At 41.1% G+C, this 14,011-nt stretch overlaps 1 protein-coding gene across 9 annotated transcripts in view; it reads left to right on the top strand.

The window, feature by feature from the left end:
• The window catches only part of SFMBT2 (Scm like with four mbt domains 2), a 216,865-nt gene that overhangs the window by 149,606 nt on the left and 53,248 nt on the right, over positions 1-14,011 (top strand). For all 9 annotated transcript variants that reach the window (XM_045186321.2, XM_045186345.3, XM_045186316.3 and 6 more), the window contains 2 exons: positions 790-872; positions 6,905-7,031. In XM_045186321.2, coding sequence (XP_045042256.2) covers positions 790-872; positions 6,905-7,031 — 210 coding nt within the window. The remainder of the gene's footprint in view (positions 1-789; positions 873-6,904; positions 7,032-14,011) is intronic.

A 14,011-nucleotide genomic window follows, 5' to 3' on the forward strand; every position in this document is an offset into this window, starting at 1 on the left:
GAAGTCACAGGGCACCAAATCTAGGCTGTAGGGGGGCTGAGTCACCTGGGTGATTTGATGTTTCACCAGAAAACTCTGCACGAGATGTGATGCATGAGCGGGCACGTTGTGGTGATGAAGCTGCCAATCACCAGTTGTCCATAGCTGTGGTTTTCCGAATCATCCAAACATTTTCCTTGGAGGAATGTTCAAGCTTAATGCAAAATTTGATGCAGATTTGTTGGTCTACTCACTCAGTCATTTTGAATGCGATGGCCACACAGTACACACGCTCACTCAATGGTGTCTACCGCCCCCACTGACTAGTACAGTGAAGTTGCCATTGTTCATGCGCCTGCATTCCAATCCACTCTCCTTAGCTGTGAGGTTCACTGATGTCATGCAAACCACTCTCATTACATTAACATTGGCTGGACTTTCTCCAGAGAGGCCTCGTATGTGAATAATTGTTTGTTAAACCCCTCCCTCAGTATTTCTATTCTTCCCCAAAGCAGATCTACCCACGGTCATGCACTGATGTGGGTAAATTCCACCTTCTTCCCTGGTTTGGGCACCATGTTATGATAATAGTGGTGTGCCTTACCTGTATGTAGAACTGCACGTTTTTCAAAATATTTTATTTGACCCTCATAAAATCTGTTGTGCTTTCAGTCTTAAGAAAGGGCTCCACCTTTTGGGGGCTTATCCTAGCACCCCTTATTGTTTTCGTTAGCGCCACACCATAAAGCTGTTCATTTCTCTGAGGCTTAGCTTGACTAACACTCTCTGTCGGTGTTCTGTCCCACACAGGGTACTCTGGCCAGGACTTTGACTGGGCAGATTATCACAAGCAGCATGGAACAGAAGAAGCCCCTCCTTTCTGCTTCAAAAATGTAAGACGCTTGTTTCTTGCTATTCCTTTTATCATAGGTGTTGCCTACTATAAATGTTACCGAGTGTTTTCTATTTATTGAGCAAGATTAGAATGCTGGTGTGTTCCTCAGGATCCTAAAACTTTCATAGTTTTTGAAAAGTTCTCCTTTCGAGCTTGTTTATTAGAGTAATTCTGAGATGTAGCAACAAATTGACTATTGAATGTATAATGGCTTGAACATGTTACAAATGTACTTGTCACTTAGGGAAGGGTCCAGGATGTTTCTGACTGTCGGGTGGCTCTTCTCATTGTGGTGAGCCTTATGCGAGGTATGTCCTTGTGAGCAGTAGGGAATGAGATCCAGGAGAGGATGGTCTTAGTTCTCAACACTGTAGCTGGTACTGACACATACTACTCTGCTCTCTTTTGATTGGTGAGGACAAGGCGCTCGGCTACCCCAGGCTGTGAGTGAGGCTTGGCTATGCCCTGGCTGGCCTACTATTCCTCAGCATGATTTTGTACCGAGGAAGGAGGATAAACTTCGGCGGGCAGCCAGCCACCTGTGCCACCGAGAGCTATGTACTTGCTATGGAGTGTGATATTGATAAACCTATCAATAGGAGATTCTTTGTACCTGAGGAATATTCTTAAAATATGTTTTTTAATTTTTTGTCTTGGGTTATTTTAGTAGGATGGTAGTCCAAGAATTTTATACTTTGCTTTGCTTACTTTAAGCCTCAACCTTGTTCAAATAGAACTTTGTGACATAGTAATAGAAATTTTGTGACAAATAAAATAGCAATGCGTGTGTGTGTACATGTGTGTACTTGTTCAATTGTAGGAGTTGGTTGTATGAAGCAGTTCATAAATTATTCATTTAAACTGCATCAACCCTAGGAACTATGAAAAAGGACATAGATTATTATCTGTGATTTAAGAATGAGGCATAAATGTATAGCCCAGTGTGTTGAACATGCATTTAGTGGTGATTGCTTGATAGGTGATCTTTATGCTAAGACAAAAGTCTTCCAATTGGGGATTGCTAGTACTACTGTTCAAAGCTCTCTCAAATCAAAGACTTGTTTTCTAGACATGGGTTCCTATAGCTGCTGATTCATTGCAACCCCACCTATAATTCATTCTGCAGGGTAACAATATGAGAACTGAGAGGAGGAAAGGGTTGACTTCATAGAAACTCAATACTGAGCATAACTGAAAAATGGATTTTGGAGAATTAAGTCGGGTGATTACTAGATCAACGTGTACTCCTAAATACAGAAACAAGTCAGTGGCAGAGTGGAAAGCAAAGCGTTGTAAATGATGAAATGAACTTTCTACTTGGATGGCATTGCCTTTGCACAAAGGCAGTTCCTCTGTAGCTTTGAAAGAACTGTATGGCGAGAGGTTAGGTGGTGTAAAGGGGGCAGCCGTGTAATCATACCACCGTGAGGGCAGCAGCTGGTTAGCACTGCAGGCGTATGAAGTCCAGTGCACTCTTATTAAACTTTTTACTCTGTTGAAATCACTTATGACACAATCTCCCGGCCCTGTGGCCTTTCATTTTGGATCATAGAAACACTTCATCACCTCCCCAAACCCCTTTACTCTGTGTTTTCTACCTGACAAGAAGAAAAACCTCCCCCTGATTCTTTAACTTTGGAGAGAAAACTCTCGTATCTTCCCTAGTTCTGTATTTCAGGACCTGTTCCTCTGTGACAGCATAGTTCCACCAAAGCATCTTTTTAACTGACCACTGCTCCCATTAAGCCAGCTGTTGTCAAAATGGATTTTATTTTAACAGTGGAGTAAGTAGCCACATCCCCAGGTGACCTCTGAGCTTCCAGGACTTAACTACCTAGATTAAATCCATTCTGGTAAATACGCTGGTGTATTCATTAGGGATGCACTTGTTCCAGATGTGCCCCTCTTTGTTTCTGGCTTTTTGTTTATTTAATCAACAGGATTGTTATCTGCCTGTTGACGTATGCATTGCATCATTGGTACTTTGCTGGGTTTTATTAGCTTGCTACAGTGCTCTTTAATGGAATGCTTATTATGAATTCTTTTTTAATCACCCATCTTGTGTACCACAGGAGAGGTAGTTTGGAAGTGGATGCATGGAGGACATTTCCCTGAGGATGTTTAACAACCATAGGCAGTTCTGAAATAGATTGACACAGCCAAATGCTTAGTAAAATAAACTCACAGGTAACAGTGTTGCCATTGATCCTGTATAAATTACCCCCAAGTAGTTAGGTGAAACTAAAATAGGTCATGTGGTTGTAGCTTTCCCTTATTATAGTAGGATAAAATGCATTATAACTTACTTAGAGGCTTTTCAGGCAGCCCGTGGAGTTGTATTATCAGAAAGAAGCTCAATACATAATATGTGTAGATACGTTTGGATGACCTACAGGAAAGTGGCCCACCTGGAGTAGCTTTCATTCCTGTTTCCAAAGAAACATAAAAGAACAGAGCAAATTGATTTCTCAGCATACATTGGATAATTCTGTTCTGTTACATAAAGATAAACTTTCATTTTAACTTAATGTATATAAAAAGACATATAAGTGTGAATCACCTTGGTTTCCTTCCATGAGTAATCTCAAAGAGATGTAATCTGTTACTTATAGGCATTTATCTCTGTCTATGTATTTCAAAAGAGATATATTTATATAGTATTATAATGTCTGGTTAAAATTTACAGTATTGGGTGATTTTAGAAATTCTATATTATATTTATTTAGGAGGGAGTGTTGCTTTCAGTAATGGCTAAGCTCGTAGTGAATTGACCCTCCCACAGATAGCAACTAAACACTGGACAGCATAAAAACACCTCCCTGAGGGATGTGGAGAGTGAACCAAAGCAGGCAGATTCCAAAGGGGAGCAGGATTTTAGAAGAAAGGAAGACTATGGGGTGATCATCCTCAAATTTTCAGACAAGTGACCTGAGGTTAGCCACAGTTTACAACTTACGGGATGACTAAAACATTGATATAAAATCTATAATCTTTCTGGGTGTACGAACCTGATAGCCGAATTTGGGCAACCACACCTCCTGACTGGAAAGTGAGAGGAATCACAGCCAGGGAAGAGCCAGGAGGGGGAACCACGAATTCTGTGCATCAACTCTGCTTAAATCTTTGGCTGATCCCTGGACCATGTATTTGACAGGCAAACTCCAAGCAACCTAGTAGCTAAGGATGAAAGAACGGAACTGAGATTGCAGCTGCTTCTCAAGAGATAAGAGTGTATAGTTTGAGTCCAACAAAGTTCATTGCTTGCTAAAACAGAAAAAGCAACACTCTTAGAAGGAATATAACACAATCTAGATTCTCGATGACATTTAAAATATCCAGATTTCAATCCAAATTTCTCAGCACATGGAGAGATAGGAAACTCTTGACTCCTTCTCGGTAGAAGAGAAAATCAGCAGAGACCAAACCCAAGATGACCCAGATGTTGATAGCAGACAAGTATTTTAAAGCCCTTGTCATAACTAAGCTCAGTAGTAGAAACTGGTCACCAAAGTGTGGCCCTAAGGCCAGCTCTTTCAGCATCACCTGAGGACTTGTTGGAAATACAGGTTCTTTGGCCTCACTTTAAGTAAACTGAATCACAAACTTTGGAATGCAGCCCAGCAGTCTATGTTTTTAACAGGCTTTCCAAATGATTTTGATGTAGTGTAAAGTTTTAGAAACATTGATATAAAAGAAAATATTCTCCTAATGAATGAAAAGATAGGAAGTGGCAGAACAGAAGTAGAAATATAAAAAAAGAGAAGTCTAAACCTGAAAAATACAAATACAATATCTGAAATAAGTAAATTGATTAGAAGGGCTTAATAGCAGAATAGAGATGAGAGGAAAGAGTTTACAAAATTGAAGATAGCAATTGTCCTACTTCTTTCTGAAGAACAGAAAAAAATGGGCAGGTGGTTGGGAGGAACATAAAGGGAATCTTGGGGATCTGAGGGACAATCTCAGGTGTCATCAGAGACTCAGAAGAAGTGGGCACAGAGTGTGTGGAAGGCAAAAATACATGAAGAAGTAATGGTCCCAAATTAAACAAAGTAGCTGAAAGATCTAAATTTCCAGGTTCAGGAATGTCAGGGAGTCCCAAGCAGCATAAATACAAAGAAACCCAACATAGTCAAATGACTCATACGTAGACATACAGAGAAAAATCTTGAAAGCATCCATAGAAAAATGGTACATTTCTAATAGAGGGATAACAGTTTGAATAATAACAAACTTCTCATTAGAATCAATGGAGGCCAAAAAACAGTGAACCAACTTCTTTAGAGTACTGAAAGGAAAAAAAAACTGTAATTCTTTATTCAGTAAAAATATACTTCCAGAATGAAGGTAAAAGTAGACACTTCACCAAAGAAGATAGACTAACGACAAATATGAAAAATTGCTTAACATCATTAGTCATAGGGAAAATGCAAGTTAAAACCACTTACCTATAAGAATGGCTGAAGTTTGAAAAACTGGCGATATCAATTGGCAAGGATGTTTAGCAGCTGGAACCCTGTAAACTTCTGGTGGGAATGCAAGATGATATATTGGAAAATAATTTGGCAGTTGTTTTAGAATCATGCATTTACCATGTGGTCCAGAGAAATGAACCAGTGGTATAGGCTGAGTTGTGTCCCTCCAAAATTCATGCTTTAAGGTCCTAACCCCCAGAACCTCAGAATGTGGCTGTATTTGGAGTTAGTCTTTAAAGAGGTAATTAAGGTAAAATGAGGTAATATGGGTGGGCCTTAGTCCAATATGACTGGTGTCCCTGCAAGAAGAAGAGATGAAAATACACACCACGTGCATGCAGGAAAGAACATGTAGAGACACAAGGAGAAGACGGCGGTGTACAAACGAGAAGAGAGGCTGCAAAAGACACTGGGTCTGCGGACACTTTCATCCCAGACTTCCGACCTCCAGAGCTGTGAGACATTTCTGCTGTTGAAGCCACCTAGTCTGGTGGCTGGAGCTGACTAATGTATTTATGTTCACACAAAAACTTGTGCTTAAATGTTTATGGTGGCTTTATTCACAGTCATCAAAAATTGGAAACAATTCAGATGTCCTTCAACTGGTAAACAGATGGACAGACTGCGGTACAGCTACATAAACTACTCAACAGTGTAACAGAGTGACCTACTGACTCGCCACCCATGAGCGTGGATGATGCTCAAATGCAGTTTGCTTAGGGAAAGAAGCCAGACTTGCTATAGTATATTATTCCTTCTATATGAAGTACGGAAAAGACAGGCGTACAGGCACAGAAAGCAGATCAGTGGTCTAGGCACTGGGAGCCTGGGAGGAGTTGATGACCGAGAGGCCAGTGCAAGGGTGCTTTGGAGGTGAAGGGAGCTCTGTATCGTGACTGTGGTTATGACCATACAGCTGTAGATGTTTATCTAACAGCCTTACTCTCATGGACCAGTGTACCAAAGAGCGAATTTTCCTATATACAAATTTTTACAATGTGAATTTAAAAAGTAAGCAAACATAAGCAAGAAGCAGAAAGATCATTTCAGAGAAAGGAATCTCTGGGAATTCCTTTCTCACTAGCACACCTGTGCTAAAAGAAATGCTAACGAATATTCTTCAGGCTGAAGGAAGATGATCCCAGGCAGAGACTCGATCTCTCTCCTTTCACACCCCCAAATATGCCTAGATCTGATGTGGGTAAGGAATACAGAGAAGGAGAAGAAATCACATGTTTCTCAGTGATTCTGTAGAAGTGAGCATGCATATGGGACTGGAAACAGAGAATGTGTTCATCCTCTCATTCAACACATTATTAGGCACCTGCTGTGTGCCAAGCAGAGTTCCAATTTCTGGGATACAAATGGAGAAGGCACGGTTCTTTCCTCGTGAGTGGCGGGAAGGACAAACGTGTGAACAGCCTGTTTGCCTTGTGAATGAGGTCTGTGTGCGTGGGTGTGTGCGGGCACTTCAGCTGCATCAGCTGGCCGGCCTTGCTGCTGCGCGCTATCTCGTTGTGGGACCTGCTGGCTCAGTGTCCGTTCTCTCTTTCAGACATCGTTCAGTCGGGGTTTCACAAAGAACATGAAGCTGGAAGCTGTAAACCCCAGGAATCCCAGAGAACTCTGTGTGGCCTCTGTCGTGAGGGTGAAGGGGAGGTTGATGTGGCTTCACCTGGAAGGTATGTGCAGTTTCTGTCATTCTGGAGAGTGTAGGGTGCATCCAGAAATGGCAGAGTGCTGAAGTCTCCAGCACTTCTTGGAAGTGCCCTTTTTGAGTGTTTCTTTTATTTAAGCAGATCTTAAATTATTCAGTGTTCTTAAGTAAGTGAAGCTAATCAAACACAAATCCGTACGGAGGCTCACATTTTAATTTAAGAATTTCATGAAATAAGATGCTGGAGTAATAATTATGTTTTGAACATAGTGGTTTTTTTACATCTATGATTATAAAAGCTAATTTCACAATTAATGAGTCACTAAAACTACTACTTGAGGTCTTGGTTTTTATGAGGATAGAACTGTATACTTTAATGTGAATAATACCCTTCTTTGGTTTCTTCCATAGATGTTTAATTTTTCCTTAAAAGAGTAACCGGAGATGATTTTCTCCCCAAATATACAAGGGTGGGCCAAAGTAGTTTTAAAATTGTGATACAGATAAATAATACAGTGATTAATAAATAATAATACAAGAATAAACTCTGTGTTTCACTTAGGACTATAAACCTGCTTTTGCCCACCCCTGTATAATCAAGATTTAGGTTTGTTTGTTTAATGGTGTTTACACGGTTCTTTATAGCTACATTTTTATTTACAGTTGTGCAGATAATTCACAGAACAGTGTGCTTTGTAAGTAAAATCTTGATCAGATTGTGGATTTAGATAGAAGACTGTATTTTCTAGACGTTATATTTTCAATGAAAAACAATTGAAATGGATTGGATCTCTAAGATTTTCCCATCTTTCTGTGACTTAAAATACTTTGCTGCTTTTTTGTTTGATTTTCAGTTTCATAGCACTCAATAGTTATTTCAAGTGTATGTGGAAAAAACAGTAAGACTACATGTGAATAATAAGATTATGTTAGCTTTCCTGGTCTATATTTTCAGTCTTACAGCATGTTCCTATTACTATTGGAGTAGAAAGTTTGGAAGGTCATAGAATTGCTGCTAACATCTTCATCTTTATTTCATCAGTAAGCAGGTCAAAAAGTGTTGAAAGTTTTTAGCTACGCCCACCATCTCATCAATGTTATAGTTCAAAAGAGTGGGAGGGGTAGAGAGCAGTAATTTTAGCTGAACATCTGTTAATCCCCAGAAAATAGTTTAAAACATTACCGTGGTTTAGGATTTCCAGTTTTAAATAAGAGGAAATTCTCAAAAAGTTGATTGCTTAGTAGATTTTCAAGTAGAATGGCCTCTTGTAAGAATTAGCCAAAAAGTAGATACAGGCATGATAGTGATGTTTCTGCAGCTACAGGAATAGAATGTGACCTTATTTTCTTTACTACATGTGAAGTTGAGCCAACTGCTCTTGGGAAAACAGGAGCTCTGGGATGATTTTAAATCCCTTAATTTAACATGCTACCTAATACTATAAGCCAAATTATAAGGTCAGAGTCTTGTTTGCATTATTAATTCGAAAACAAAAATGGTAAAGTTCAGAACCCATGTGTCATCATTATTATTTAGCACATTCTCGTTAAAATTATTTGGTAGCCATAATTTATTTAACAGTTTGTACTTCCATAGTGCTTCACAGAAGTTAATTACCTAATGCAGACAGCAGTAAGATTATCCTGATTTCTGTAGATACAGAAACCATCTTAAGTCTTAAGATATGCCTAGGGTTCAATTTCATTTGACATCTTTGTTGCTTAATTCACTAGACCCCACAGCTTCCCGGTTTCTAAAAGAATGATGATTGACTTTGAGTGTTTATTTAACATTTTTGTCAGTCTTTTCTCCTTACTTCTGTTTTTTTAAAGATTTTATTTATCTATTTTTAGAGAGGGGAAGGAAAGGAGAAACAGAGGGAGAGAAACATTAATGTGTGGTTGCCTCTTGCACACCACCCCTCACCTCCCACCAGGGACATGGCCTGCAACCCAGGGTATGCCCTAGACTGGGAATCAAACTGGCAACCCTTTGGTTCGCAGGTCGGCACTCAATCCACTGAGCCACATCAGCCAGGGCCTTATTGCTATTTTTCTTTGGATATAAATTTTTGGATTTGTAGCAAAGAAATATGTCAGCTCATGCCAGCTCTTCTGCTCATTCTCCACAGTGCTTTCATTCTGTAGCAATGGCAGTGAGTTTAGCATTAGGAAGAAGATCAGAAAGTAAATTGTCCATTTTTCCAAACCTTACACAGTTGAGAAAAGAAAATTAAACAGTCTGTAGAATATTGTCTACCTGGAATTATTGGTCAAAATTATGCATTTGTCTCATTAAATAAAGTAAAATTCCACTCAGTCTCCTTAACTGGCTTAATGTCTTTCTTTCTTTTTGTTTGTTTTGTTCTTGGCCCTTACTTGAACATTTACCTTTGGACGTAATGGTGGGTTTAGTGGCACTTCCTTCTCGTCAGTTCCATGTCTATAGCATTGTCTTTCCTCAGTCCTGGGGATAAACTGTTAGAGACTCACTATGGTCAGTTTGTGGCTATGAGAGTATTTTTATGATGATGGTGATTCTGATTATAGACCATTTATTTGACACTTAAATTTATAAAGTACTTCATAACAATTTATCAGTTATATTTGTGCATTAAACTGATTTGAAGTATTTTCAACTCATGGCTAATTGGCCACTTTCAGGTCATTAGAATGGTGATTTTTATTTAATATTTCACTTCTCTTGAAGTCAGATAGCTCTTTGAGTGTCTAAAGGAGCTGATGTTGAAAGGGGAGCAATGAATAAAATATATGAGATCAGTGTAATCTTATTTTAGGTGCATATTTGGATAGAATCTCGAGCTCTGTCAAGCTGCTGACAGCGAGCACGGGCGATTTATGAGGATGGGGCTTTGTTTTGGGAAGGACATTGTTGTGTTTTTTCTTTCGGTAATGTTCTCCTCTAGGTAATCTCTGTAGTTATGAGCATAAGCATCATCCACATAATATAAATCACCTTCAGTTTTAATACCTCTAGCATTGCGGCCACACAGTTTGCATTTTCACAGAACGAGTCACTTCACATGCATTTCAGATCGTTTTCTCCTGGGGCAAATAGGGCGAGGGTGCGCTCTTCACCCTCACAGTGCGTAAACTCTGAGAGAGTTTACATCTTTGCATTCCCTTCTTGGTTTACTTACCCTCGTTATTATTAATATGATTTTCTCATTTAGAAGAGATATGGTATGCTCCATATTCCTAAATATGAAGTATTTTTTCCTTGCAGCTGAGGCAGAAGTGCCTGGTATGTCATAAAAGATGTGATGACTAGCAGGCTTCATTTTTGCTAAGTTATGTAGTTCTTTTCGTTGTTGCCACTATAGTAACCTTTGTAGAGGGCTTTAGAACATGAGCACCAAAACCTGGTTTTAAAGTTGAGATCACTGTTATGAATGAAAACAAAGAGGGGATTCCCAGTGAGTGTTTTTGCACTTGGAACATAGGGAGAGAAGGACGTCCCGTGGGGTTTGTTACCCAGTGCTTTCAGTTCCAGCCTGTGTACCCTAGTGTATCCACTTCAGTCTGTGTGAATCTGTGCGATGTATATAGCTTTGGACAGTAGCTTTCTAGAGTCCAGGAATGTCATCTTCCCCCATGAACTTCACATTCCACATTGACAAGCTCAGAACATCCAGGGCCCAGTTCGAATACGGTCCCGGGTTTCTGTGGGTGACAGCCGTCATCAGCAACGCGTGAACTCTTTAAGCCTATGTGCCTCATGTAGAATTTCAGTGTAGTTATTTAAACACGGGATGCAGTGACAATTCAAGGACAGATATGCTCTCTCCTTTTTCCCTCTTAAGAAACGCATGCCCTTTGGAATTGTCCAGTGCCAGTTTTTTGATGTATCTGATTTTTTCTCAACCTCTTGGCTGCGGTAAAATAGACCTTGGCATGTGGTCCTCTGCTGGTTCCCTTTTCTCCACTTCCTTTAAGGTCGAAACACTGCACAGCGCCTTGCAGGACACTTCCCTGACCAGGCCGGGCTGTCCTCACCCCCTTCACCTGCAACTGGCAGTGTCCTAACCCAGCTTACAACTACGTTGTTAGGAGCGACGGCAGAAAGGTTCAGGCCTTTTACTGTTGGTGCATGGCCTTCCACATAATCCTGTTTTATCCCTTGTCTTTTCCTGTTCTCAGGTGTCTCCTGGTGTTTCCAACTCTAAGCCACTCTGGGTCATCTTTTCTAGAGGGTAAACCTCTAACCATCAGCCTGGGTGGAGGTGTGACCTGGCTGTGCAGTCGTCAGGGGATTGAGAGGTCTCCCTGCTCCTTATACTTTCAGCCAGTGTTTTCTCAGCTTGCCCCACCCCTTTGCCCCCACTCCACTGTCTTTCTAGGGTCCAGCGGCCTGAATTGGCTTGTTTGTTGCATTCCTTGTCTTCTGTACTGGGTAGACTCTCAACTATTTGATGAATGAATAAATGAGGTAATACACTAAGTATGGTTAGTGGAGTTTGTGCCTGAGCCCCTTGTGGCAAAAATTGATTCCATTTCAAACATAGGAATGAGGACCAAACCCAGGGTGGACATGGAAAAGTATTTTGATAGAGGGCCTAGGTGGTTCCCTTGTAGCTTCCTGGAGAATGAAATCTACTTTGGACCAGGTGACCTTATTAGAGCTGAGGAATGCTGGCATTCCCAGCATGGGCCGCAGTCTCAGAACATTTTTTTTTTAACATTTTCTATAGGACATTTGAGACTCTGATGAAAGTTGTAAGCACTCAGAAAAATGTGCTTGCATGTGTATACAATTTTTGGTGCAATTTCAGATGATTCATGAGCCCTCTCAAAACAATTCTTGGATGGATCTCTGTGGAATTCATGGACCCCAGATCCCATATCTGCAGGAGAGATTCTCAGGAGAGATGAATAGATTTTAGATCTGTGCTGTACACCATGTAGCTCCTAGTCACAAGTTGTTACATACATTTTAAAGTAATTAAAATTGTTACAATTTCAGTTCCTCAGTTGTACTCTCTGTAGTGCAGTGCTCAATAGTCACGTGAGGCTTGTGGCTGCTAATTTGGACAGCCCAGACACATAACATTTCCACCCACACAGAAAGTTCTTTTGAACAGCACTGTTCTAGATGCTCAAATAGGTCAAAAGTAAGTTCCTTAGGTCTGTTTAGGCCCAGATTTTCTTGGAATGTAAGGGCAGCAAAATGCAGTTTACTTTGATTGAGCAAGTAGCTCAATGCCAGGCTGTAAGTTTCAGCACTTAGTAGTAAGATGAAATGAGCTTGGAGGACCCATAGAACTTAGAAACTGGAGGTGTAGTCCATTCTGCCCTGGCATCAGTCAAGAAAGCACAGTAGATATTCAAGCAGGAAGGGACTATAGCAGGAAACGAGGCACCTAGATAGAGATCATGAGGCTGACACAGACTCTATTTTAAGGCCCCTGTGGAACCCCATGGGCAGGAAGCTATGATCCGCAGCCTGCCACTGGCTCCCATCCCTCTCAACACTGCAAAACTTGTGGGGAATGTTGGAGGTACTCCAGCAGCCCCAGAGACCCTTGAAGCTTATGAATAGAGATGGACGCACCAAGTCCAGCTGCTGACACTCCATGACCTTGCTTGCCAGTAGTAATAACAGTAGGAAGATGGTCTCTGCCCCATTCTGTCCTTCAAAGCTCACGGGAGTAGACACCAGTGATGGAACCTATTTTGAACTCAGTACTTTATTGTGGAAGGGAGTCTGGGAGTTTAATTTTCCAGATCTCCATCCCCTACAGGCAGAGAGGAGGGGGGACTTGGTGCTGAGAGCCCATCAGCCATAACCAGCATTCCCTCATTCTACTTAATCTTAAAAGAAAACTTTGTTTTGTGGAAATCAGATTACATAATGAAATGATGGAGGCTTATTCTTATCAGCAAGTTAGCCGATAAACATTGTTTCATTTTTAACATTAAGTAACAAAACAAGACATGCCTTGTTAGCTCTGCTCATATGTTGGGCGCAGCCGTGGATAAACAGGAGGCAGTTCCCGCAACGACTTAATGCCCCTGGTACGGCAGGTGTCATGCCTTTCTGTTCCCAGTAATTCCCCTTTCCTACGCCCATTTTCCCTGCACATTCTGTTTTCTCTTCTCCTCCTGTGAAGAAGGTTAATACTCATTTTCCATCTCTTGTTTTGGTTGGTTTTTGTTTTTTACTAAGGATATCTTCTTTTTACGTATGTTTCTCTATAATCATTTGTCATTCTCCTTCTCTAAGATGGTTCTGTCCTGCTTCCTCTTTGCAGCATTTGACCTACAGTGGCCCCTCCTTCATAGTCTTCCATTCCTGGTTTCCAGAATACTGGCTAGACAGGTTTCTCGCCCCCTCTGACTTTTCCTTACGTGAGGCTCCTCGTTTCACCTTTGTTCTGCTTTCCTCACACATAAAGGTCAGGATTCTTCAAAGTCCTTTTCTTCCCTGGTGCCTGTACCATCTCATCTTTCTTTGTGACTTCAAACAACAATTCTGTGCCCACACATCCATACACCCGCCAGTCCCAGCAAACAGTCACACCTCCCGTTTTGGTCTCCCTGCAAAGCACATCCGTGTGCGAGTCAGCATCTTCCCACCAGACGTCACTGTGTAACGCCTGCATCTGCTGTCCTCGAGTTTTTGGTCTGACCTGATGGCACCATTATTTTGCCTAAGTTAGAAACCACAAAGTCGTCCAAGTTAGCTCTAGAATAACTCTCGTCTGTTTGCCTGCCCCCCGCTCCCATGACCGGGTAGTCACTTCAGTAGCCCAGTGTCCTCTCCGCATCTCTCTCTCTTCTCACTGCCACACCCCAGTTTAGGTCCCCTTCCCTTACTCTTAGGGTTTTAGTGGTCTCCTGACTGCTTTCCCTACCCTCTTCATGCAGATCTAAGAGGTGGCTTTGTAAATACAGTCATTGCCTTCCTCCTAACAGGTGCGGAGTCTGTATTTCTTACAGAGCCAAGATTCAAGATCTGCAACCACTGCCCCCCACCCCCAGTCT

Source organism: Desmodus rotundus, chromosome 4, assembly GCF_022682495.2.
Source record: "Desmodus rotundus isolate HL8 chromosome 4, HLdesRot8A.1, whole genome shotgun sequence".
In the NCBI taxonomy this organism is placed as follows: Eukaryota; Metazoa; Chordata; class Mammalia; order Chiroptera; family Phyllostomidae; genus Desmodus; species Desmodus rotundus.